This window comes from Brassica rapa, chromosome A10 (genome assembly GCF_000309985.2).
Source record: "Brassica rapa cultivar Chiifu-401-42 chromosome A10, CAAS_Brap_v3.01, whole genome shotgun sequence".
NCBI classification, from domain to species: Eukaryota; Viridiplantae; Streptophyta; class Magnoliopsida; order Brassicales; family Brassicaceae; genus Brassica; species Brassica rapa.
Window position 1 is genome coordinate 13,850,829 of NC_024804.2, and position 25,932 is coordinate 13,876,760.

General features: G+C 37.4%; 8 protein-coding genes and 1 long non-coding RNA gene across 11 annotated transcripts; 6 read left to right on the forward strand and 3 right to left on the reverse strand.

Annotated features, from left to right (window-relative positions):
* The first annotated feature begins 401 nt into the window (after nucleotides 1–401).
* Nucleotides 402–1,031, forward strand: LOC103845511 (histone H2B.10). The gene has a single exon (XM_009122378.3). The coding sequence runs from the start codon at nucleotides 467–469 to the stop codon at nucleotides 890–892; it is 426 nt and encodes a 141-aa protein (XP_009120626.1). The 5' UTR covers nucleotides 402–466; the 3' UTR covers nucleotides 893–1,031.
* Nucleotides 1,020–2,575, reverse strand: LOC103845512. Of its 2 annotated transcripts, none has more exons than XM_009122379.3 (3): nucleotides 2,024–2,179; nucleotides 1,496–1,592; nucleotides 1,020–1,393 (listed from the first exon to the last, which is right to left on the reverse strand). In XM_009122379.3, the coding sequence occupies exons 2-3, from the start codon at nucleotides 1,576–1,578 to the stop codon at nucleotides 1,267–1,269; spliced, it is 210 nt and encodes a 69-aa protein (XP_009120627.1). In that variant the 5' UTR covers nucleotides 1,579–1,592; nucleotides 2,024–2,179; the 3' UTR covers nucleotides 1,020–1,266. The 2 variants fall into 2 exon arrangements, with proteins under 2 accessions (XP_009120627.1, XP_009120628.1); XM_009122380.3 differs by having other exon boundaries at nucleotides 1,042–1,393; nucleotides 1,496–1,598; nucleotides 2,024–2,575.
* Nucleotides 2,576–4,756: 2,181 nt separating this feature from the next.
* On the forward strand, nucleotides 4,757–7,637 carry LOC103845515 (aspartic proteinase-like protein 2). 2 transcript variants are annotated; one of them, XM_009122382.3, is made up of 11 exons: nucleotides 4,757–5,312; nucleotides 5,405–5,534; nucleotides 5,617–5,867; nucleotides 5,943–6,170; nucleotides 6,252–6,414; nucleotides 6,491–6,564; nucleotides 6,662–6,758; nucleotides 6,837–6,903; nucleotides 6,986–7,057; nucleotides 7,144–7,283; nucleotides 7,339–7,637. In XM_009122382.3, exons 1-11 carry the CDS (start codon nucleotides 5,080–5,082, stop codon nucleotides 7,435–7,437), a joined length of 1,554 nt encoding a protein of 517 aa, XP_009120630.1. In that variant the 5' UTR covers nucleotides 4,757–5,079; the 3' UTR covers nucleotides 7,438–7,637. The 2 variants fall into 2 exon arrangements, with proteins under 2 accessions (XP_009120630.1, XP_009120629.1); XM_009122381.3 differs by having other exon boundaries at nucleotides 4,770–5,312; nucleotides 7,144–7,569.
* A 279-nt stretch (nucleotides 7,638–7,916) lies between these two features.
* LOC103845517 (serine/threonine-protein kinase SRPK) lies at nucleotides 7,917–10,511 on the forward strand. Its single transcript, XM_009122385.3, has 4 exons — nucleotides 7,917–8,451; nucleotides 8,807–9,742; nucleotides 9,813–9,860; nucleotides 9,936–10,511. The coding sequence occupies exons 1-4, from the start codon at nucleotides 8,248–8,250 to the stop codon at nucleotides 10,356–10,358; spliced, it is 1,611 nt and encodes a 536-aa protein (XP_009120633.1). The 5' UTR covers nucleotides 7,917–8,247; the 3' UTR covers nucleotides 10,359–10,511.
* Nucleotides 10,495–14,199, reverse strand: LOC103845516 (magnesium transporter MRS2-11, chloroplastic). Its single transcript, XM_009122383.3, has 14 exons — nucleotides 13,726–14,199; nucleotides 13,220–13,292; nucleotides 13,011–13,081; nucleotides 12,765–12,850; nucleotides 12,610–12,700; nucleotides 12,320–12,388; nucleotides 11,948–12,028; nucleotides 11,696–11,861; nucleotides 11,579–11,624; nucleotides 11,409–11,489; nucleotides 11,250–11,332; nucleotides 10,987–11,030; nucleotides 10,801–10,918; nucleotides 10,495–10,729 (listed from the first exon to the last, which is right to left on the reverse strand). The coding sequence occupies exons 1-13, from the start codon at nucleotides 14,140–14,142 to the stop codon at nucleotides 10,823–10,825; spliced, it is 1,404 nt and encodes a 467-aa protein (XP_009120631.1). The 5' UTR covers nucleotides 14,143–14,199; the 3' UTR covers nucleotides 10,495–10,729; nucleotides 10,801–10,822.
* Nucleotides 14,200–14,481: 282 nt separating this feature from the next.
* On the forward strand, nucleotides 14,482–17,456 carry LOC103845518 (F-box protein At1g30790). Its single transcript, XM_009122386.3, has one exon. It carries the CDS (start codon nucleotides 16,221–16,223, stop codon nucleotides 17,454–17,456), a length of 1,236 nt encoding a protein of 411 aa, XP_009120634.1. The 5' UTR covers nucleotides 14,482–16,220.
* A 41-nt stretch (nucleotides 17,457–17,497) lies between these two features.
* Nucleotides 17,498–19,174, reverse strand: LOC117128934. Its single transcript, XR_004452377.1, has 2 exons — nucleotides 18,651–19,174; nucleotides 17,498–18,563 (listed from the first exon to the last, which is right to left on the reverse strand). It is a non-coding gene; the product is annotated as an uncharacterized LOC117128934 (long non-coding RNA).
* Nucleotides 19,175–21,357: 2,183 nt separating this feature from the next.
* LOC103845531 (protein RETICULATA-RELATED 1, chloroplastic) lies at nucleotides 21,358–23,401 on the forward strand. The gene is made up of 7 exons (XM_009122399.3): nucleotides 21,358–21,885; nucleotides 21,970–22,068; nucleotides 22,150–22,376; nucleotides 22,470–22,539; nucleotides 22,627–22,706; nucleotides 22,785–22,849; nucleotides 22,954–23,401. Exons 1-7 carry the CDS (start codon nucleotides 21,358–21,360, stop codon nucleotides 23,145–23,147), a joined length of 1,263 nt encoding a protein of 420 aa, XP_009120647.1. The 3' UTR covers nucleotides 23,148–23,401.
* An 856-nt stretch (nucleotides 23,402–24,257) lies between these two features.
* LOC103845529 (F-box protein At3g26010) lies at nucleotides 24,258–25,598 on the forward strand. The gene has a single exon (XM_009122398.3). The coding sequence runs from the start codon at nucleotides 24,258–24,260 to the stop codon at nucleotides 25,596–25,598; it is 1,341 nt and encodes a 446-aa protein (XP_009120646.1).
* Nucleotides 25,599–25,932: the final 334 nt, after the last annotated feature.

Genomic DNA, 25,932 nt, shown 5'->3' on the forward strand with positions numbered 1-25,932 from the left:
ATTGACTAATGATAATAAGAAATTTAGATAAAAGAATGATGTAAAACCAAAATTCTTGCAACACCATGTTTTTAAAAGTCAAAAGGCCTCAAACTTGCATCGCAATAAATCCATGTAATCGTAGCCGTACATTGTTGGATTGATCGAGCATAGCCACGTCAGCCATCCACGCCAAATCTCTGCGGCGGAAATGGGTTATGTTGGCGGGGAAACAAAAAGGGGAAACGAAATATTTTGAATTTCGATTTTTGGATCCCCATGGCTTTACTGCAAAAAGATCTGATCCATCCATCATAACGCCTTCCACATCGAACAGCTAAACTACCGCCACGTCACAGATCCGCGTTTTAGAATCCTAACCAATAAGATCTCTTTTACCATTCCTATATAAATAAAGAGGATCCCTGAATCATTCAACAAATCATCACAGCAAAAATCTCACTGCCTTAAAACAATAAACGTCGCAATGGCAAAGGCTGACAAGAAACCAGCAGAGAAGAAGCCGGCGGAAACCACCACCGCGGCGGCAGCAGAGAAGAAGCCAAAAGCCGGGAAGAAGCTACCGAAGGACCCCGCCGTGGCCGGAGACAAGAAGAAGAAGCGGACCAAGAAGAGCGTGGAGACCTACAAGATCTACATCTTCAAGGTGCTGAAGCAGGTTCACCCGGACATCGGGATCTCGAGCAAAGCCATGGGGATCATGAACAGCTTCATCAACGACATCTTCGAGAAGCTCGCCGGCGAGTCTTCCAAGCTTGCGAGGTACAACAAGAAGCCCACGATCACTTCGAGGGAGATTCAGACGGCGGTGAGGCTCGTGTTGCCTGGAGAGTTGGCGAAGCATGCTGTCTCTGAGGGTACCAAGGCGGTGACCAAGTTCACGAGTTCTTAGATCTCGAGAGAGATTTGTAATGGTTTTAACTAGTAGTCTGTTGTTTTTAAGCTTTTGGTTATTTCATTAGTCTTTGTACTTTGGAAAATTAGTTATTCTTGTATTGGAAGAAATATATGAAGTTCTATTGCCTGAAAAATGCTTCGTAATAGATAAAAGGTGGCTTGTTCGAACTTCAATAACATAATACAAAATAACGTATTCAAGCAAACTCAAAATCGCAATGATGAAAATGGTTTATGGTGACATTATACTATATTCAAATCCTCGAGCTATTAATCAAAACCATCTCAATGGCTAGACTGGACTTCTTGTGTTTAAGGGACCCAATGAAAACTCATGATTACAGTTTGTGTGTCTTGACTCGATGAGGATTATTTCTTTGGGTAGGTTCGATGGTCAGGACCAACATCGCGAGAACCAGTGTTGATGTAAGGTCCTCTAAAAGTTGCTTGAGGAGGTAGCGGTTTTGTTGGATCAATCACTGGTTTCTTTGACGATCTGAGCCACCAAGGAATAAAAGAAGAAGTAAATGTCAGAGACCAACAAAGATGAGAAAAGAATCGAACAGAACATTAGAGAGTAGAGAAGAGATTTTCTTACGCCATGTAAAAGGGGAAAGCTAAGCCTGCAGATGCGAAAACAACCAGACCCGTGGCTACAATGACGTTACGTGATGGTGCCATTCCAAAACTAGCGTCTTTCGTTTTTATGTTGACAATAAGAAACATAAAGAGTAAAGACAACAAAACAAGGATTAAGACCAAAGCTAAAACATTATATCTAGACAAGTTCCGCAACAACTAGTTCAAAAACACGATCAATCATCCTCAGTTGCTAAAATTTAAGACATTATCTGTTCTACACATACGGGATGTTCAAAATCTATCTGAAGATCAAATCGAGATTCAAGTTTCCTCAACACATACAAGCATCTGATATTCAACAATGATATCAACCCAATTTGAACTCAAATTGTTCAGTTGCGATGCTCATAAATCAAAACTGAAAGGCATATATCTAATTTCCGAATCTAACAAATGATTTTCAATTCGGACAAAACAATAAACTGAATTAGAACATATTGCAAAAGATCAAAATCACGAGCAGATACGGAGAAGAAGATCTCACTTGGGATGTGAGGCGGTCGAGTTGACTCAGTTAAGCATTTGGGTATTCAGGATTGGGGATTGATACACCCGAGTCGCGGAGGTCTATGAAACCGGCGATTTGCTCTTTGGGAAATTGATATTGGGCTAGAGATAAGCTTTATTGGGCCTACTGCTTAAACTTGATTTCTAATTCTTTTTGTTATTGGGCCACGTTCATTATCCGAGAAGAGAGACTTGTCGGCAAGAAGAAAACAGACGGGTTGTCAAAATTTTCATTAGTTTAAAAAGTAAAAATCTGTTAAAACTTCAAAGGAAAATGATTATTGATTACGAGTAGGTTTATGGGTTAATGATGACTAGCCAAAAGTGAACGAACATAAATTTATGGTTTTAACATAAAGAGAGTTCTTTATGAATTTATGGGCTTTGAAGTAATATAAAAGGCATTCTTATGGAATGTGACACCACACCTTCATAACTTAGCCACAAAGGAAAACAAAGGTATGCTTTTATTTTTATGTTTTTTTTTTTTTTGATAAATCTTTTATTTTTATGTTACACTATAACCTTTTATTTGAATGAAGTGATACAATTTAAAGCTCATTTACCCCAACCAAAATCATATAAAAGATTTTGTTCTTAAAATTCCTATTGTCATGAAACTAAGGAAACATTGAAAATACAAGTTGAGTATGTGCATATACAATTGGATTACTATTTGAACTGCCTTTTTAAAAATCTCTCTTTATTTAATTCTGTTATGTCAGGTTCTAGAGCTTGATGAAAACGTAGGATCTGTTCTTCAAACAATGAACATTACGGAATTTCTCATCTTCTGATTACAAATTAATCAGTTTTAATTTTGTTTTGCTTCAAAGTAAAACCATATGTTTTTCTTTTGTTCAAGGACAGTATAGAGAAAAAAGCTGTCGACAAATGATCAAAAAGAAAAAGAAACGTTAAAGCAAATGAAATAAGGGCAAATCTCCAAAATATCACATTTCTAAGTTTATATCACAAAAATAGCACTCAGAAACTAAAATGATCAAAATAGCATTTTATCTTTTGAAAAATTTAAAATTTTTTATTTTTCAAAATTTGAAATATTATCCCAAAACCTCACTTCTCAACTCTAAACCCTAAAACCTAAACTCTAAACCCTAAACCCTAAATTCTAAACCGTAAACCCCACCCTTTGAGTGCTATTTTTGTGACTTTTGGCCTTGAGTGCTAGTTTGAGAACAAAAATTTGATTTAGTGCTATTTTGGTCTTTTTTTTATGAAATAATTGCAGTGTGGGTTCTATAGAGTACCATCCGTAAGAAAAGAAGAAGAGAAATTGCCATGATTTGAGTTGTTTCCTAAAGACATATAACCATTGGCCAGTTTTTACCATTATAAATAGTCAACGTCAATTATGTAAAATAAGCATCTTCTATTCTCTTCCATTTATATGAGGAGGGTAGTACTTTAGCCATGTACGACTAGTTCAAATAGGAAACCCATCATGATGCTAAGAAACACGAGAATAAGTAGTATTGCAAATGTGAATATGAGTAATATGTTTGAACATTTAAACCAAATAATCAATCGAATTGTGGATCGTTAATTAGCAAATTCACCAACTTGTTGAAATAGTCAATGTTTCAATGCTACGTAAAAAGTATAACTTGCTTTTTTTGTTCTCTCATGGAATATTAGTTTCAACATATACATCATCATGTATATAAGTGCACGATTCTGTATAAATACATAAAGCAAGATTTTTTTTTTTTGATCAAACAAATACATAAAGCAAGATATGCGTCAAAATTACGCAGTATGTGGTTTAGGTAACCAGGAAAAAAGAAGAAGAAAGAAGACAAAGCAGAATGAGATGATGCCAAGAGAGGCAAGAACCTCCCATTGACTGGTCTTCCTTTTTGTCTTAAAAAACCCTAATCCTTGCTCTACTTTTTTTTGTATATGATAAATAGTTACTTGTTTGCTAAGTAACTTTTACCATGTCTGTTCACTATTTTAAATGTATCACTTTAGCTCTAGTGGAAAATGTGTAGTTCTAATATATATTGAGAAAAAGACCAAAATAGCACTAAATCAAGTTTTTGTTCTCAAACTAGCACTCAAGGTCAAAAGTCACAAAAATAGCACTCAAGAGATGGGGTTTAGGGTTTAGAATTTAGGGTTTAGGGTTTAGAGTTTAGGTTTTAGGGTTTAGAGTTGAGAAGTGAGGTTTTGGGGATAAGATTTCAAATTTTGAAAAATAAGAAAATTTAAATTTTTCAAAAGATAAAATGCTATTTTGGTCATTTTAGTTTTTGAGTGCTATTTTTGTGATATAAACTTAGAAATGTGCTATTTTGGAGATTTGCCCATATATATTTGATATATTTGTCTTTATAATATTAAAGAAAAAAGCGATTGCTAATTCCATTTTGAACTCTGAATGAAACCAAACATAAATTATACTTATACGAAGAAACATGTATTTATCTCTTTTTCATCACAAAATTTTCTTAATATAAACAGCTAGTCAGTGAATACGTAACTATATAAACTTTTTCTTTCTTCTTCTAACCAAAATTTTATGCTTCTTCTTAACACGAAATTCTGACAATATTCTTACTTTTTAATATAACAAATAAATAAAGCATCCTCAAATTCATTTTTTTTCATGTATTTATTTTACTATAAATGAACTGGTTTGTAAGAAAAAAATGGATAAAAAAGGAAAGTGAAATAAATGGAATGAAAACACACGTGATTTTGGAGTAATCTGCACTGAAACATCTTCTGTTTATCGGACCATTGTTGTCTCTCTCTCTCTCTCTCTCTCTCTCTCTCTCTCTCTCTCTCTCTCTCCTTGCCAGAAGAAGAAGCGAAACGACTACAAAACAAATCTGCAAATCTTCTGGTTTTTCATGAGAATTAGAGACTGACGACGATTAGTTCCCCACCCTATGCCTCGCGCCCAGAAAGGAACAAAAAGAAATGATCTTTTTTGATTTCTGACGAGATAACAGAGATCTTGTTAAGCTGTTAACACTTCAAATCAGAACCCAACTCGGTTCAGCTATGTCGGCTGTCCGGTTAACGGCGGCTATCCTGGTTTATTTACTACCGTTGACGGTTCTGTCCTACGGGTTTCCGGCGGCTCTGAAACTAGAAAGAGCGGTTCCGGCGAATCACGAGATGGAGATCAGCCAACTCAAGGCTCGCGACAGAGCAAGACACGGCAGATTGTTGCAGTCTCTCGGCGGCGTTATTGATTTCCCCGTCGACGGAACTTTTGATCCTTTCGTCGTTGGGTAACACTAAAGTTTCCATCTTTATTCTTCTCAACACATTATTTTGATTGCACACAAGGTGTTTGAGTCATTGTCTCCTCAATCAAAAACAGGTTATACTACACGAAACTGCGGTTGGGATCTCCTCCAAGAGATTTTTATGTACAGATTGACACAGGAAGTGATGTTCTGTGGGTTAGTTGTGCTTCTTGCAATGGCTGCCCTCAGACCAGTGGACTCCAAGTAAACCTTCTCTCATGTCTTCTTGGTGATGTTTTTGAATTTTTCTGATATTGAGATTAGTGAGGTGCTTCCTTTTTTGCAGATTCAGTTGAATTACTTTGATCCAGGGAGCTCAGTGACAGCCACGCCAATCTCATGTTCTGACCAAAGATGCAGCTGGGGTATTCAGTCCTCTGATTCAGGCTGTTCTGTTCAGAACAACCTTTGCGCTTACACGTTTCAGTATGGAGATGGAAGTGGCACCTCGGGGTTCTACGTCTCTGATGTCTTGCAGTTTGACATGATTGTTGGTAGCTCTCTCGTCCCTAACTCAACGGCTCAGGTTGTGTTCGGGTGAGTTATTCTATGTTCAAATAGTCATCAGTATGAGACACAACACTTGACTTAGTTGGCTCTTATCTGGAACAGATGCAGCACCTCGCAGACGGGTGATTTAGTGAAGTCGGATCGAGCGGTTGACGGAATCTTCGGGTTTGGGCAACAAGGGATGTCTGTGATCTCTCAGCTTGCTTCGCAAGGAGTAGCTCCGAGAGTGTTCTCACACTGTTTGAAAGGAGAGAATGGAGGCGGAGGGATATTGGTTCTTGGAGAGATTGTTGCGCCAAACCTTGTCTTTACTCCTCTTGTTCCCTCACAGTTAGTTCTCTTTATCCCTCTTAAAACTATTTTGTTTCTGATGTTCTTTAGAGAATGATTGGTAAGCATTGAAAATTGCAGGCCTCATTACAACGTGAATCTGCTGAGCATCTCAGTGAATGGCCAAGCTTTGCCTATCAATCCATCCGTCTTCTCCACATCAAACGGCCAGGGAACAATCATTGACACTGGCACAACACTGGCATACCTTTCTGAAGAAGCCTATGTTCCTTTCGTCGAAGCTGTAAGTCATAAAAACCTCCCCATCTCTAGTATGCAATTTTGTTCTTGATATCTTAAATGTTTTTCTTAAATTTCAGATTACAAAGGCTGTTTCGCAGTCTGTGAGACCTGTTGTGTCGAAAGGGAACCAGTGTTACGTCATAGCCTCCAGGTTCATCCTTCTTTTACCATATCTAACCATGTCTTCTTATTGATATCATTATGGTGGAGAGTGCTGAACATTTCTTTTATAATACTTTAATGATCAGTGTTGCTGAGGTATTTCCTCCAGTTAGCTTGAACTTTGCTGGTGGAGCATCCATGTTCTTGAATCCTCAGGATTACCTCATACAGCAGAACAACGTCGTAAGTACTCATACCAAATCCTTTCACAGAGATCTGTTTGTTATGTTCTTACATTAGTCTCTGCACTCTGCTTTATAGGGAGGTACTTCAGTATGGTGCATCGGTTTCCAGAGGATACAGAATCAGGGGATAACGATTCTTGGAGGTAACACGAAAAGCTTAAGCCTTTATTTATTTGAATTCTACGTTCTTTAACACATTATGTTTTCATCTGTTTTGCTCTGCAGATTTAGTTCTTAAAGACAAGATCTTTGTCTATGATCTGGTCGGTCAGAGAATCGGATGGGCAAACTACGACTGTAAATTCTCATCCCTTTAAAATCCAATAGCAATATTATCACATTCCAACACTTGCAAATCTCTGAAACTTCGATTTTTCTTTCAGGTTCAATGTCGGTAAATGTCTCTGCGACTAGCAGCAGCGGAAGAAGCGAATATGTGAACGCAGGACAGTTTAGTGACAATGCAGCGCCGCAGAAGCCGTCTTTAAACATGGTCGGAAAGACTCTGATGCTGCTGTTAATGGTAATAAACATGTTCTTATAGCACACAGCGCTTTTACAGAGTTGCCTTGATGTAGTTTCTGTACACTCTTTTATATGGTCGCGGCAGTGTTATTTGTGGTCGCTGGAGAGTAATTATCTCCCGACCGGCGAAGCCACGCAGAAGAAATGTTTAACTTCTTTGTTGTTTGTTTGTTTTTCCTCTTCTTTTTATTACATTGTTATAGTTTTGGATGTAAATAATATTTTTTCTTACTTAGTGGTGTGTGTGTGTCGTTATTCTGATCAAAGTTTTCTCCCCCTCACTATTTTGATATTTTTAATAATAGTATTAAGCGTCAGCATCCCGCCGAAAGGCAAATAAATCATTTGATAACTATACATGTAGTACAGATAATGGAATTGCACATGAACACGTATTTTACACCATTTAAATAATTTCATATAAGAATTTTTTTGAATGAAATTAAAATAAATGATTTTGTCATCAAGTCTTAAAAAAATAAAACTATACTTTTATGTGAGAAGCCAACGAAATTGTATGCTGTATTTGTAAGTTATCCCCTAATTATTACGTGCATTAGGAATAAAATCTCATAATTGTCCAATTAATTATTGTACTTGAATACACACTTCTGTCTCAGAAAGAGTCAACGAAAGCCCTAATTTGTTTTTTGGACAGAGACACAACAACACTACCTCCTCCTGTCTTCTTCCTTTCTTCTGTCATCATAATTCGTGTTCCATTCCCACACTTATGGTCGGTTCCCAAAAATTGTATATCTGCATTTAATTTTGATGCTCTAAACCTCTGTCTTCTTAAAGTCTCCAACTTTTAGGGTTTTAAAGGGATTTTCACAGATCTCGAAATCTCTCCTCGTCTTTAATCTCTTGACTATCTATCGAGATTTGCAATTTCTCGATTCGGGTCTCTCATCTCCGTAAAAAATCGTCTTTTTCTTCCTGGGTTTAGCTTAATTCAAGCGATGGCGGATGAGAGAGACGGAGGACGCCTGAGTGACGCTAGCGATTATTCTTCAGAGGATGAAGGAACAGAGGATTACAGGAGAGGAGGGTACCATGCGGTGCGAGTGGGCGATACTTTCAAGAATGGATCTTATGTGATTCAGAGTAAGCTTGGTTGGGGTCACTTCTCCACTGTTTGGCTCGCTTGGGACACTCTCAAATCCGTAAGCCCACCTTTCTCTGCTAGAGAGTTCGTTTTTCTCAGAATCGGTTTTAGGGTTCTAGAAAAGAGCTACCTTTGTTGGATTCGTGTAGAATAAGCTTCTCCTCGTTAGAAATTTACATGCTTTATGTTTGAATTCTCTGGTTATTACCCTTTGTCTGATGATACTTGTGGATGTTGATTTGAATCTGTGATTCAGTTTAGGGTTTTAGAAAAGGAAGTTGCTTTGTTGGGATTAGTTAGAAATTTACAATCTTTATGTTTTGGATTCTCTGGTTAGTACCTCTTTGAGGTTGTTGTATGTGTTTCTAGTGAACTTACTTATGAATGTTGATCTTCAATACACTGTTTTGCAGCGTTATGTAGCTTTGAAAATCCAGAAGAGCGCACAGCACTACACTGAGGCAGCCATGGACGAGATCAAAATCTTGAAACAGATCGCGGAAGGAGACGCCGAAGACAAGAAATGTGTTGTGAAGCTTCTTGATCATTTTAAGCACGCGGGTCCTAACGGGCAGCATGTGTGCATGGTCTTTGAGTATTTGGGAGATAACCTCTTGTCTGTTATCAAGTACAGCGACTACCGTGGTGTCCCTCTCAACATGGTTAAAGAGCTTTGTTTCCATATTCTTGTTGGTTTGGATTATCTTCACCGCGAGCTTTCGATTATCCATACCGATATCAAACCGGAGAATATTCTCCTCTGTTCCACCATCAACCCTGAGGCAGATGCTAGGAGAACCGGTGCTCCTCTTGTTCTTCCAACCGCTAAGGACAAGGCTGTTGCTGAGAAAGAGAAACCGAAGAGTTACACGTACAGTGCAGATATGACTAAGAATCAGAAGAAGAAGATCCGTAAGAAAGCTAATAAGAAGGTAGTGGTTGAAGAGGAAGGTTCAGAGGAAAGTGAGAGAGTTTCTAACTCCGAGGCGAAACCAAACGGAAACTTAACTGTGGAGGGTTCAGAAGGGAGTTCCGAAAGAGCGAAAGAAGCAGAGAATGTCGGCGAAAAGAGTCGGGGGAATAGGAGAGGAAGTAGAGCTACTAGGCAGAAGTTGCTTGCGGATGTTGATAGGAAATGCAAGCTGGTTGATTTTGGGAATGCTTGTTGGACTTATAAGCAGTTCACGAGCGATATTCAGACAAGGCAGTATCGTTGTCCTGAGGTTATTCTTGGCTCAAAGTACTCAACCTCTGCGGATATGTGGTCTTTTGCTTGTATTTGCTTCGAGCTTGCTACTGGAGATGTTCTGTTTGATCCTCACAGCGGTGAAAACTATGAGAGGGATGAGGTATATACATCTCTCTTTCTCAAATCTTTTCATTCGTTAGGAATCAATACTAACACATTTTGGTTTACAGGATCACTTAGCATTGATGATGGAGCTTCTTGGTGTGATGCCACGAAAGGTAAAGGCTGAGAAACAAAGTGTTTTGAACTGTGATATGATTAAGGAGCTCTTGTAACGGGATCTTTTGATGCAGATTGCATTAGGAGGACGCTACTCGCGTGATTACTTCAACAGACAGGGTGAACTAAGGCACATTAGGCGGTTGCGGTTCTGGCCACTGAGCAAGGTTTTAATGGAGAAGTATGAGTTCAGCGAGGAAGACGCGGTTGCTATGCAAGATTTCATCACTCCCATTCTTGAATTTGCACCTGAGAAGAGACCAACAGCTGCTCAGTGCCTAACGCACCCATGGTTGAATCCTGTCCCTAGATCACTTAAATCGTTACCGAGTCCACAAAAACCTAAAGAAGAAGATTCTACAGATGAGAATAAAGCCAAGGAGAAGGATGAGAGGGAAGCCATGGAGGTTGGCGTTGGGAATATAGCCATTGATGGCTCAGAGGAAAAGGTCTCAGCAAGAGCAGGTCGTCAATCTGCTCGTGATCTTCGCACTTGAGAAAACAGAGTCCCTGAGAAAAAAAAAGTTTTGTATTTGTCTTTTGGATCTCTTCTCTGAGAACCAAGGATTTTCCGAGTGTCTCGTTTTTTTTTTTTTTCCTACGCTTGTTGGAAACAAAAGATTTGAAATTTCATTCGCTTTCGAAAACAATCCAGATGATTCATTAGTTTAACAAATACCAAATAGTGTCTCATGCAGAGCATAAGCAATGAGAGCATAACTCACAATTCATCTGAGTTCAATGGAGGCCACCAGAGTAATATATATATCTGACATTTTATGAAATCATCTCTCTCTAAGTAACTTACTAGCAAGGGGGCCTAATGCCACATTGTGTAATGAAAGTCTCTTTCTTCACGGATGTTCACCTGTAACATATACGTTTGTTTTGAGCTCCCTTCATCAGTCTTAAAAGTAAAGAGGGAAAGATGGGGTTTACCTCTTCTTTCACCATTGAAGGTTCAAAAGATTTTGCGTTTACGGAGATAGGAATACATGAGGAAGAAGCCTACTGCAGCTCCTAAGATGATTCCGCCCGTTGTTAGCCAGAATGCAAACTGCGAGTACGATAGAGACTCTAATGAGTTAAGTGATTGTTGTTGCTTCATGAAGTTTTATGACTTACAGGTTGTTCTTCAAGATAGGACTTCAAGTTCATTCCAAATATGCCTGCGTGCACCCCCAAACAAAAGGGGTATAATAATAAGCCCTTTACAATGAACATGGAAAATATAGGAATGGTCGGCCTTGACATTTTGTTGACGGAGCAACGATTTTTTGTCGTTAAATTCAAGATATGGAAGTCGAAAGGAAGGAGCAAGCCTCTATCACAAGTTTAAAGGTTTCTAGAGAAAATGGAAGCAAATCATAAACAGTTAGTGAATGTACCTGCGACGAGAGCACCAGCTGCAACGCAAAACGTTCCGACCTGAAGAAGTAGTTCGAATCTGCTGACCTCAAGTCTCCGAGAACTGAGGATAAGATACAAGTATAACAGTAAGTGCCTAGTAATTTAGGAGGAAAAGAGTGTTGTGTTATCTTCAAAACCTTAGATTGACAGCAATTGAGTCTTCCATTTCCTTTGCAGAATCCAGAAGCCTTTCTGCTTGACCATGGCATGACTCGCATCTGCACATACCAATCCATAGAGTTTCACTACGTACCATATTCATATGCTTCAAGACTAAAAGTTTGTGGCGTGGAATGAAAAGCAAGACCTTTGCAGATAGTTCTCCAAGAGCATTTCAATTTCCTCCTCTTCTTCTGCAATGAAGGCAAAGAATATCAATATCGATACACTCACCTAACTTTGGTGGAAACGTTTGCGGTCTTACCTTCAGCAATCTGCTTATCTAAGGGCAATGAACACTCCATGTCGTCATTTCCTCTTCTAAGTGTGCAGTTTCTTCCCATGATGCATATGCGGCGTATTTCATGTGGATCCTCTAAGAGATCAAGTAGCATTTGTCTAAGAGCTCCAGCTCTCGACCCCAATTCAACCTTTTTCAAATATACAATACAAGGGAACGAACATTGAGTTCCCTGAAGCGAACAGCCACATACATAAACAACTAAATGAAGTGTACCAGTCTTTGTTTGCTAATACGAAGTTCCTCCAATATATCAGCAGTTAAGCGGTTGGGCAAAACCTCAAGAAGAACTTGGACCTGAGTCAAATGGCAGAAAATAAAGATTTAGAGGAAAGGGAGTGGTCTTGAAAAAGGCATAAGTCAATGTTTGGACAAAACTACAGTGTCTCATGTGATGTTTACAGAACTCAAACTTATATATAACAAGGAAAATGCATTGTCCGTCTACAAATGGACGTGTCGTTTTTCCATATCAAAACTCAGTCCAATTTGGAGACATAGAAGCATCCAAATTGTAGAGAATTCACAGTCCAGCAGCTGAAGTGAAGAAGATCTAACTGAAATATACTCACTAGTATGCATACTCACTCGGGGTTCTATATCCATAAGCCTTTGCTCTAACCGCTGTATCCTTGAGATTAGCGCCGATTCCACAACCTTTTAGAAAGCAACCAAGATGATAGAAATCATTATGAACTCATGTTATGTAGGGATGAAAATATATATTCAGTTAATCCAATGACAATGGGGTGGGATCTATATATCATGATCATCATATTTTATTTTAGTTCCAAAATCTAAGATTCTTTTTTCTCCACAAACTAACAGGAAAGTAAAGTATTATCCCATAAAGTTAATTTGCATGAGCTAAAGCTAACCTCGAGTTCAAAAGGCATAGAGGGACCTCCATTCATACTTCTTGGGTTGATCCGAGGCATCAATGTATCAACAAAAGCCCTTCCTCCTCTCCTGAAAATAATCTTGGATTAACGCCAGTAAATGATCTGAAGAACAAGAAGTATTATAATATTACCGGTTATAATCAAAAATAAGGACACGGTCACGCATTGCTATCGCTCGCAGAGAGCCCAAATTAAGCAGAATTGCATGTTCACGGACCTAATTAAGAACAGGTAAGAAAAAGGTTTCACCATTTCTCACATAGAGACAAATATACAGGGCGGTTCTCCAACTCCTTTTAGGAGGGTTCGTTACTGTAGAAAGCAAAATGTACATGACAGACTATAGAGACGTGCTTGTTTAAAGCCCTACTACTAACCAACAGAGATGGCATGGAGTTTGTCATAAACAATGAAGGATCAACACTTCGGATATCTCTTGGCCGAAGACCTGATAGTTAAAAAAAAAGAGAAAGTAGACTTTATCACAGAGCTAATAAAGTTACAAACTTTTAGCAACATGAAGATCAAATGTCATTTGATTCCACAAATGTAAATGTAGAAGAAGAAAAAAAAGGCTTTCACTAACCACTGGACTTGAGAAGCTGTCGTCTGCTAATCTTCCTTGTAGATATTGCTCCCGTCGCCTTCACTTCAACAACCTTTTTTATTATTACACACAGACACAAGGTAAGAAACTTCGTTGAGATACGAAGAAGTTACAGCTTCTAAACCTAAGCCCAAAGCTATTCAGAGGTTTCACACACTAAGAGCATATGTTTAATGGAGGTTTTTAGCGTGGGATTCTTAACGGAATATAAAAACCCCGTTTTTAACTTTTAACTAAAAATGCTAAAAACCGATTCTTATATTCCGCTAAGAACCCTACCTAAGAACCTCCACTAAACATGTTCTAAGCATGGTCGCGGTTAATATTAACAAAAATATTTACATATATCTAAGTACGTATCTATATGTTTTTTTTACTGTATGTTCTTTTGCACATTACCATTCGGAGCCTAAGTAAGAAGTGAAACCATATCTCTGAGAATTGTAGACATGCAATGATCAGATAAAAAGAAGAATTCATAAAACCTCATAAACCGGCTCACGAATCCCCAGAGAGGTAGAATCACTCGAGGAAGATACAGTAGACGAAGAAGAAGAAGAATCGATCTTCTTTGCATCCTCTCTTCCTCCATCACCGCCGCTACTACCATCGTCGTCGTCCTCGTCGCCGCTAACGTTAAGAGAATCGTAATCACCGACGAAATCCTCGGCGGTTGTTGGAGATTTGGCAAAACACTTGGATCTCGAGAGAACCTTGAGTGTTTCGAAGCAGATCATGGATCTGTTCAGCGCGGATAAGTGGAGAGAAAAGGAAGAGGGAGGAGAGGATAATGATCCAGGAGGAGGAAGAAGAAAGTGAAGAGAGGGAGAGGAAGGATGATGATGATCGGAGGAGATGTTTACACGAGAAGTGAGTGTGGATGGAGGTGGAGTTAACGCCATTGTTGGAGAGATTCTTCGTCTTCGCTAAGCTTAGAAGATGAGAAGAAGCATAAAACAATATCCAACTTTTAATTTTTTTTTTCTTTTTAATTATTTGTCACTTTCGAAATGTTTCCGAACCATCTACAGTCTAATAATCTCTGCTTTTGTGGCATTTCTACAAATTCGATGAATTATACTAAAAATTACAATCGGTATTTTTCATAATTGATTCAAAAGAATAAGAATCTCTCGTATTTACGGCACAAGTATGGTTTATTTTATTTCGCTAAACCAACCAGGTTTTTGTTTAACTAATCAATAAAATAATTAATTGGTCGTTAGCCGTTAATTTTGTGGCGGAGGATTAGTTTGAGAAAAATGGTTCACGCGTGATGTCTGAATAATATTTTTGATGCCACCTGTCCGGTGTTCGTTTCCCTTGAAGAGTTGATTTTTTCGTTTGTTTGAAAGGGGTGTAATCGGAAATAGATCTGGAAAATTGTCATTTAAATAATCAACTTTCAAATTTGATTAAAAAATAATGAAATTTCTCTAAGTTATTTAAAGTACCAACTTAACTTGAATAATCATTTTAAACTTTAATTTAATTTGACTAAACCAAATTAAAAACAATTTTGTTAAGTCTAAATGACGTCGTTTTAATATTTAAAAAAAAAATTATATTTGAAAGGAATCAAATCCATCACCCAAAAAAATTGTATTTGAACCATGTTGAAGATTTCTTGTAAACATTTCTTCTGTAGTCTGCATTAATAAATCGTTTTCTCCGGGACTTGAAACCATGATTTCCTGTAATCTGCAAGAAATTGCATAGTCTGAGGTTCGAATCCAATATCTGGGTGTAGAATCCTTTAAACTTTAACCAGTAGGCTACGGTGCTTACACAATGAATTTATGGTTAGATTAATAAAAAACTTATTATATATTTAGATGGATCAATCTATTTTTTTTTTTAAATTCTAAAAATCATCATAGTGATAACACTAGGATACAAAAAATATTGTAATGCTTCTCGATTAATATATAGGAGATATCAAAATTAAGAACACTTACAACTAATAGATTTCACATGATATCTAAGATTAAAAATAAATGAAAAGCAGAAAAATTATGAGAGAGATAGAGGCGTAAGCTTTAAGCTAGGATATTCTTAGAGCATGATAATGAGGGGTTCTTAAAGCGGGATTCTTAGCGGAAAATAAAAAAAATATTTCTTAACTTTTAATCAACAAAACTTAAGAACCGGTTCTTAAAACTATTTAAGAGCTTTTAAAAACCGGTTCTTAGTTTTTTTAGTTAAAAGTTAAAAGACAGTTTCTTATTTTCCGCTACAAATCCTATCTTAAGAACCCCTTCATTAACCATACTCTTAGAAACTCTATTACTTAGCTGTCAAACTATAAGCGGTTGTAATTTTTAAAAATAAATAAAATTAAATATTTAATAAAACATAATAAAATAGTATTTTTTTTTCTATCAGAGAAACTTAATTTGAGAACCTAATTGATAAGGTTGGTCTTAAATATGTGACAAAAATAAGAAAGCTGTCATTATTTAATAAATATTTGGACAAAGAATAGAAATATATATATGATGACTAGTTTAGTCTATTAAAATTAAACAATTTTGAATCAAAAGAAACAAATATCTAAGTATGTTAGAATAAAGTAATTTTCTAATAAAAGATATATATTAAACGACATAGTTTTAATTCAAGTGGCATGTCATTGTAATTATCGAGGAAAACTCAGGATTAAATACAAAATGTACTCTTGTTTTAATAGTTTAGAAGTGCCTTATGGTAAAATCGTATTTTTATGAGATGGATTTCATAGTAATAACGTTCTTTTAAGTTCTTTTGATTACAAAAGATTTATAATTTAAATTCAATAAGCATCAAAAATAAATCAGTAATGAGAAAAACAAGAGATTTTTTTTTTTTTTGTTGATCAAACAAACAAGAGATATTTTTTTATGGAAATAGAAAGTAGTTTATATTTGTTGACAAAAAAAGTTTTCTTCTAAAAGTAGTTTCTATTACACAAGCGGCTTTTGTGTGTTCTAGGGTTCTAAACATGGCCGCCATGGAACCGTCACCAACACGTGACCTAGCTCACGACCAAAACTCTCCAAAAAACATTCCATTTGACCTAACTTTTGAGATACTCTCGAGACTTCCTGCCAAATCCATCATCAGGTTCCAATCTGTATCCAAGCTTTGGTCCTCTATCATCCGCAGCAAAGATCTCGCAGACTCGTTCCTGATTCACTCAAAGACTCGACCACGTCTACTTTTCACCTTCAAGCACTTCGATTCCAGGCAACGTTTCATCTTCTCTGCTCCAGAACACGACACCGAAGAAAACTCATCCACAGCCAGACACGACATGACAATCTCGGACCTCGTCAGCTACTACATCAAATCTCGCCCTGTGAACGGTCTGATATGTTGCACGCGTGGTTCATCGATAGCAGTTTGTAATCCCACCACCAGACAAATCTTGAAACTGCCAGATGTTACACTCAACGGAAGAGACATGTACGCACGTCTCGGTTACGATCCTGTCCAAGACCAGTACAAAGTCTTGTGTGTGATGATGCATGACGGGTTTGACAGCCGCACAAAAGACAATATAGAGCAGGAGCATTTCGTTTTCACATTGGGATGTCAACAACAAGAGTGGAGAAAGATTGAGTTCATCGACGTCGGAGATCCTTACACGGATGTCAAAGGAGGGGTTTGCATCAGTGGTGGTATATATTATGTAATTGGACATAAAAAGATAGCTAGGTTCGATGTTAGATCCGAGAAGGTGGAGCTTATTAACGCACCACAAGAAGATATGTTAAACGAAGAGGATATCAAAAAAGTAATCGTTTACCATAGCTCAGACGATATCTCAACAATAAACGCTCACTGTTGGACTCTTGTAAACCACCAAGGTAAGTTAGGAGGAACTGATTATCAGGAATTCCATCTTATGCGTTTGTGGATTCAAGAAGAGGAAGATGAATCATGGAACATCATGACTTGCGATGTGCCTACTGACTGGGGAGATTTGTTTAGAGACAAAGGACTGTCTTCTCCGGGAGAGATTCATACAGGAGAAGTTATGTTGGTGTCTGATACGTTGGAGTCGTCTAAGCCTTTCACTGTTTACTATTACGACATGATCAGAGAGAGTTTCAGAAGTGCAACAGTGGAAGGTATCGCGGATAGTGAGTTTAGACGTGGTATCCACGGTTTTGGTAAGCGTAATCGTGATATGTTGTGTTTTCCAGGTCACATTGAGAATATCATGTTCTTCTAACTCTAGTACTCTTGGTTGTTCATGAGCTAGCTTCTCATTTCTTTTATTGGTCATTTGCTTCTAGTTTCAAGGTTGGTCCTAAGATTTTGAGGCCATAAATATTTTAATAAACATTTTAATAAAGCTTCTTTTTTTTTTTTGACAATTTGAGACATGTTCATATATCAACTCAGAAAATATTAGGAACTCAAGGTTAATGTTTCACTTGGCTATGTCGAGAAACGATTATGTCTCTTTTCTTTGGATTGTGCTTTGTTATAGAACTCTAAAGATACAGTTTGAAAGAAGTGTTATAAATAATACATGCAAAACAAATCATTATTAAGCATAAAAGATAAGATTAGGATCCTTGTAATCATTCTGTTATTGCACTTCTTCATCATTCATCACCGCAATTGTGAAACACAACATAAGATACATGTTGTATTTTGTAGTAATCTTCACCACCTTGGGTTAACTTATCCTTGAATGCATTTTCCATCCATCCAACTCTTACCTCCTCTAAACCAGTTATGTATCTTAACCCATCAGGAAGACTCTTCAGCTTTCTACAGTCATTGATCTCCAAATGACAAAGATATGGCATGGACTCTTCTTCTACCATCCATTCCTCTAAGTTTGTCGAGTATCGAAAACTCTAGAGTATGCAGTTTAGGGAACCCGGCTTTCGAGCAGACGATTTTCCTCCCTGTGAATGCATTCAGTTCTAGACTAACAATCTTTAAGCTGTGTAGCTTCTCAAGAACTGGCATTGGATCCTCGGATAAGCCACACGAGGATAGTGAAAGAGAGGTGATCCGGGAAGGGAACTGAAGTTCATTGGGTAACTTGTCAATCCTTATATCTAACCTTAACTGGTTAAGTCTTTGGAAACCGGAAACAAGGGCTCCTGCATTGATCTTAGCGTGTTGGACTTGGCTGTTTCTTTTATTGTATAACATTAACTCCTCCAAGTGTTTCAATGATGCACCGAGAGACAAAGGTAAAACTCCTTCAGCAAGGTTTTGAGAGGCACAACAGATCCACCCAGAGCTTCTGCAGTCCAAATGCAACCACTGCGTCTGCCATTAATGCTCCCTACCTCACAAACGATTGATTCTCCTTTTTCTACAAAAATAATGAGTTCTTGTTTTTTGAACAACCAAAAATAATGAGTTCAAATTGAAAAAGAATTGAATTTTCTCATGAATCTACCTCAAAAATATCAACAAAGCTCACGCTTTTCAGCTTCCCACCGAGAGAGATTTGATTCCAGAGCTCAAAGATGAGGAGGACGATGAAACGGTTTATCTTTCGTCAAAGTCGATGTTGCAATCTGGTAAGCAAAAGTCAGCATTTCTATAGTTGACTTTTAGGTGGCCTTCTAAAGTCTAAAGCCAACTAAAATTCATATCTTTGAAGTAACTGCGAAACTGTGTTTTTGTTATCTTGTGTTCGTTAAAGTAGTAACGTATTTTTTAGACACAAGTAAATGATGATTTGATTAATGGTGTAACACGAGTTCATAGGTTATTCATATTCTACTTACCTTAAAATGGACGGTGGTGTTATATAAATGGTTTATAAGAAAATTAGTTTGTTTTTAGATGGTTTATCAGAAGGATTTGATGAATTGGTGGAGACAGAGTAGTATCAAAAGGCGTTGATATGTCAAATATTTCAGGCGATCAGTATATTTCAAGTGAAGACTGAGGCTCCGAATGGTGAATACGGTTTGAGTGGTGCGGGACAAGCGGTTCAACTGTGGTACGGTTTTAATAGTTATAAAAATGTATAAATATATAATATATGTAGAGATTTTTGTTACTGTTAATTGAGGGACAAGACAGGACAATGGTCACACTATTCGAAGCCTGAAAAAGTATATTTTCGCTTTTGTCTGACTTTTATCGATCGAGCGGAGGCTTGCCAATACCGTGTCGCCACTTGTAAAGTTTTCTTCATACACCGCAAAAAAATCCTTTAAACCTTACACACTAACTGATTGATTGATTAGCCAAACATAAGCAACAACAAACCGAACCGAATCAGAACAAACCATATTATATATATAACTCAACCAGTTTACTCAACCTAATGGTTCAGTTCGGTGTGGCAGATGATAAACAAAATACTCCCTCTGTTTCATAATATTTGATGTTTTGTAGTAGTGCACAAAGTTTAAGAATATTACATTTCTCTAGAAAAATATTTTAAAGATATAATTTTAAAATCAGTTAACCAATTATAAAAAAGACTGTAAAATCTAATTGGTTGAACAGTTTCCAATAAAGTTAAAGTTAACTTTAAAATTTCAAAACTTCCTTAAAATCTCAAAACTTCATGTAAATTGAAACAAAACAAACCTTCTAAAACATCATCTATATTGAAACAGAGGGAGTATCAAATATTGCAAGAACTAAATTTCATTTTCCTTTTTTTACTGAACTCTCATTTTTTAATATGACATAAGTATTATACAGTTATATTTTTTCTTTTTTTTCAAAGTATTACAGTTATATTTGTTTCTTAATTTTAGCATTACACCTATTCAATTACAAATAAAATCTAAAGATATGTTTCTAACTTGCACATTTTGCTAGTTTGGTTAATGAATATATATATATTTTAGTTGGAAACATATTTCATATGCTTTTAGTTTTTCATTAGATTATTGTCAAACAAACTAATATCAATACTATTAAAAGGGAAGGAGTTTTAATAAATCTACTTAAAAAGGTTGTTCGGACCCTTTTATTAATTAATAATATTTTGGTCTTACCTTAAATTTCAACTAATAATTAGTTACCTTATATTTCTTTAACAATCATTCAGTCAATATTTTTATGTATTAGACCCATATCTTTTTGTTCACGATTTGATTATACCACATATATACTTTATTTATTAGACCGCATCATTTGGTACACGAAAATATTATACCACATGATACACTTCATTTTATTAAAACACACTTCTTATCAATACATCACTTATTAATCCCAACCACGGGTTGTAGCAATATTAAAGGTTTAACGTTCAAATATGGATTCATTACAACATTAAATGAAACTAACATGTATTGTAAGTCAATTTCTATACTTTTATTAAAAGAGAAACTGGTTTTTGCTCATTAACAATAGTATAGGTATTGGAAACAATAGAAAATATATTGGAAACGTTTCATTCAAATAAATACTGAAATTTTGGTTGTTAAAATCAATGCTGATATTGCGTAGATTGTAACAATCAGTTTGAAAAACAAAAGAGAATATATTATCGATATGCTAATTATATTCATTTACTTGATTAACACTTTTATTGATTTTGAATTCATTTTAAAGAAAGTCGATTGTTAGAATATATTTTCAGAATATATTGTACTTTATTGGGAATATATTATATATACAATTTATAAATAAATTACTGAAACAATTCTTTTTTTATTTAGAATTTTAATCCACATAATATTGGTTTCAAAGATAAAGAATCTGCTTGATGAAATTCATTTTAATGTTAGTTTCGTTTTTTCAGTTTGGTATGATTCATTCTTCAATAAATGTTATCAGATCAATGCTTTATCTTATTTAAAAATTCATTAAATTTTATTTAATTTCATAAACAAAAAGCGCGGATCAAAATCTAGTAAAATCGGTAAATCACTTTAAAACTAAACTAAGTTAATCTTGAACCGAACTAAACCTAAACCATACCAAAAATTAGTTGGGGTGAGTTTGGTTAGAGTTTTACCAAAACCAAACTGAACCAAACTCAGACAAAACCCGAAATTAAACCCTAAGACATAAACATAACTCCGCCTTCTTCCTCTTTCCAGTTTACGGACAAAAAAGAATCAGATTTTTGAAAAGCTGCGAAAGATCAAACCTTTTTGGTTCGTACGCACTCGAGAGCATCGGTGCAAATGTCTCTGACCCTAAAAATCTCTCACATTTCAAACCTCTCCAGCGATGTGTTCAACACTACTGTAGAGCCGCGAATTCAATGCAGAGCCGGTCAAGCGTCGGTTTGCTTCCGCCGCAGCCCTGGTTTCGTATCCGCACGGATCCATTGGAGCTCGGAGCTGTCTTCTCGGAGCTTTAGAGCTCGATGCGTTGGATCGGACGTGGTCACGAGGGAAATCTCCGGCAGATCGAAAGATGAGACCTTTAGCGAGTTGGAGCCGGAACTCGACGGCGGTGACGGCGGAGGCGGAGGAGATGACGGTGGGATTAACGGAGGAAACGGGGGTGGTGGTGATGGAGGCGGAGAGGGAGGTGATGATGGAGGGGAGGATGAAGCTGAGGAGAAGGAGTTTGGTCCGATACTGAAGTTCGATGAAGTTATGAAGGAGACAGAGCGTAGAGGGATTGCACTACCTGAGGATATGTTGGAGGCTGCCAAGTCTGTTGGGATTAGGAAGCTCTTCCTTCTCCGTTATCTCGATCTACAGGTTTGGTTCTTTTTTAGAAGATAAAGATGTTCCGTAAGATTATGATGAGTTATATTATGTCTGAGGGTAATGATGATTTTGCAGGGATCTGTTTGGCCGCTTGGTTTTCTGATGAGGACATGCACGATGCTTCGAAACAGAATGCTCGCAGATCCTTCCTTTCTCTTCAAAGTTGGAACCGAGGTTTGTTTTTTAATATGAATCCTTGGACTTGTCACTTGTGGAGTTACTGAAAAGATATTGGTTTTGCGGATTTGAATGCAGATAGCGATAGACTCTTGCTGTGCAACGTTTGCGGAAGTGCAGAAGAGAGGGGAAGATTTCTGGTCAGAGTTTGAGTTGTATGCGGCTGATCTTTTGGTTGGTCTTGTGGTTGATGTTGCTTTGGTTGGGCTTTTGGCTCCCTATGCACGTATCGGGAAGACATCTTTGCCATCATCAACTGGTTTATTTAGCGGCCTTAAGCGATCTTGTGCAGCTCTTCCCAGCAGGTAAAGACTGTCACTGTCTCACTTTGTGCTCCATGTTTTGGACTTGACTGTATATTCGAACTTATATGTACTTATTATTGTGTGGTTATGAAGTGTTTTTGAAGCGGAAAGACCGGGTTGTAAATTCTCGGTTAACCAGCGGGTTGCAACTTTCTTCTACAAGGTATGAAGAAGAAAGCTGCTTTAATGTTCTTTGTGGTTTGTTCTTCCTTCCATGCCTTTGGTTTAACTAACCGGTGTGGTTATCTAGGGTGTCTTGTATGGGTCTGTTGGATTCGGCTGCGGTCTTATCGGGCAGGGGATTGCAAATCTCATCATGACGGCAAAGCGGTATTCTATCTTACTACTTCTCACTTCTCATTCATGATAATCTTAAACTGTTCACTAAGGGTTGCTATGTCAATATAGGAGTATAAAGAAGTCAGAAGAAGACGTCCCTGTTCCACCTCTATTCGAAAGTGCTGCTCTCTGGGGTAAGTCATCCTAACTTAGTTGTAGAACTCAAGAGACAAGTGCCAAGATTTATCTGTGAAACGTTGAATTGAACACACTCTTTTATGTTGTGTTCCCTCACCAGGTGTGTTCCTGGGGTTATCTTCCAACGCACGTTACCAAATCATCAACGGGCTGGAACGGGTAGTGGAAGGTTCTACAGCAGCCAAACGCATCCCTGTTGTTGCGATGGCGTTTACGGTTGGAGTCCGGTTCGCTAACAATGTATATGGCGGTATGCAGTTTGTTGATTGGGCTAAGTTATCCGGCGTCCAGTAGTCTAACCGGCTCGGTTTTGTTTAGTCTGATGGAGCTATTGGTTATTGAACGTCGTTAGTGGTTAGGTTAGTTACCGAGAGTTATAGAAAGAGTCTGGTTCTTGATATGAACCGAATTCTTCTAACCGGGTTACTCGATACAACACTTTCGATTTCGTTTTGCTATCGTAGTTCTCCAGTTTCCTTTATACTAGTATGCAATAATGACATTTTCATATCATTGAATAAGAAAAATAGAATGTTTCCATTGTTAAATTTTATGTAGAAAGGAAAATTTCCATTCATCTCATCTACATAATCTTTATTATATATTGGCTTTTATAGTTTTTGGTGAAGTAAAGATTTGAGGTTTAAGGTTTTCATCAACCAACAACAATGACGAAGGTTTCACTGCTTACTCTTATCTTTCGCGACAAGCTACAAACTGTCCACAAAAACTCAGATGTTGTCGAGAAAAAACCTTTAGATCCACCGTCCAATGACAACCGCGATCAACTGACCAAAGAAGTTGATTCTTGGTCATCGTTTCAAATGCCTGTTCACTACCCAAAATTCACAAAGGAACAGTACGAGAGTAACTTGATCGGCTTCTCAAACTATATGGTCTGCCTACAAATATCGGTGACTTGTCTTGCAAGAAACAATTTGCAATGGGTGCATTCTTGTGGGAGAAGGTGATAGAGTCATCTCCAGCTAAGCATGAATAAGTAGATCCCTAATTCGTCAATCGGTGATTTTGGGTGAGAGCTGTTTGATGGGATTGATGAAGCCTTTCAAATATATGGTTCACTATTAGCAGATAAAGACCTAACTTTGTTTGTTCCTAAAGTTTTGTTTCTGGTTGTTTTGTCTGGATATTATCGATCTTTTTTTTTTTCATTTTAATAGATATAATATATATTTAGTGTATCTGATAAAATGATTTTTTTTTATGCTAAGTAAAAATATTAGTGAGAGAATATATATTTCGATTAGTTTAGATATGGAAACAAATCTATAAATATTAAGGAAAATATAGATTTTTCTCTATAAACTAATCCGTTATATATTCCTTCACTCAAATTAAAACCTCGGAACCCTAGTCGTCACCTTCGCTAGAGACCATCTCCAAATGGCGATGGAAACACAACAAACCCATCTCTTGGAGGTGATGCAGACCGAGATTCTAGCGAGACTGCCCTTGAAAACCATCTCCAGATTCAAATCAGTGAGCAAGAAATGGAAATCAACACTCGAGTCACCTTATTTCCGCCGTCTCTTTCTGTCTCTGCACCGAGACTCCTCTTCTTCATCATCGTGGTCGCTCTTGCACGGAGCAGACGAACTCATAGGCTTCCACGGATGCAAAACATGGGATCTTCCCAAATCTCCAGCTTCACTCATCCCACACTCTTTCAAACGTTATCTTTGCGGTGACTGCGACTATGTCGACTCTTCGGGTGGTTTGGTTCTGCTCACAGACGGCGCTGATAAATCTTACTGCTACGTCGGCAACCCAGTTTCTCAGCAATGGGTCGAAATCCCTCCACCTCCATCTGATCCGACAGGTGGTAATACTTATGTGTTTGGTTTGGTGACTCGCTTAGAAGAGGACGGTGTCGTTTTAACCTTTAAAGTGGTTAGGATAGCTTCTTACCAAACGACAAATGATCATCTCTCCAGTGTCTTGAGTGTGTTTGTGTATTCCTCTGAGACAGGGATCTCGACTTCTAAAGTAATTCACTCTCCTCATCAAATCGGCAACATGTCTAAAATCAACCTGAATGGTACGATGTACTTTGGTTGTCTCGGTGTGCCTGGAATACTCTTAGCTCATGATTTCTATTCTGAATCCGATCAGTTCCGGGTTGTGCAATTACCGGACTACCCTGATTACAACAAGGACTACAAACGAACGTTAACACCATCAGGAGGCTTTGTCGTGTATGTCAGAACACTAGCAAAACATGACGAAACTGTTTTGAAGATTTGGAGGCTGAATAATGATGATGATACTTGGCAAATTTTGTGGGAAGTCGGCTTCCCAATTATCGGTAATTATGCACCAATGGCAATGCATCCATTTGATATGGGTACGGTCTATCTATGGAGTCAACGGGATTACCATTGGGTATCGTGTAACTTGAGGAAACGAGACTACACAATCCTTGGTGATGCATCTGATGATGGTTGTTTCATTGACGTTTCTGTTTGTAAGAAGAGTGTGGATGAGATATGGGATCCAAGATCACTTACAGATTTAGACGAAGAAGACTTAGACTTTAGAGTTTGTATCTGGTTTTGCCCATTCGTGATCCCACGGTGGATGGCATCGGTGCCTCGTCCTCCCCAAACTGAGATGATAGATACGACTTCACTACTTTCCTACGCTACTGCAACACATGAAGCAAGGATGGAGGATATGAGAAATGACGAGTACTTTTGGATGGAGGTCGAGAGTGGTCGGATCTGAGATTTTGGGAGCTGAAAACATTTTTTTAGATGGAGTGATACTAGTATGGTTTTTATGTGATGTTTTTTGTTATTTGTTTTATAACGTTTCGAACTATGCTCTGTTTTTGGAACAGTCTCTGTGTTTTCGGTAATAAAGTAATACCAGTGGTAAAATCAAAACAAAACAAAAAGATGTTTTAGGGCTTTTATTTGGCTTTTTTCTTTTCAGATTTCTATACAAAACTTTTAGTGATTATAATCCTACCAGCTAGTTGAGGGCAAATATGAAATATATTCAAAACCCACAATAGAGTCAGTCTTTTATTGTCAATAATATTATCTAAGAAGTATTT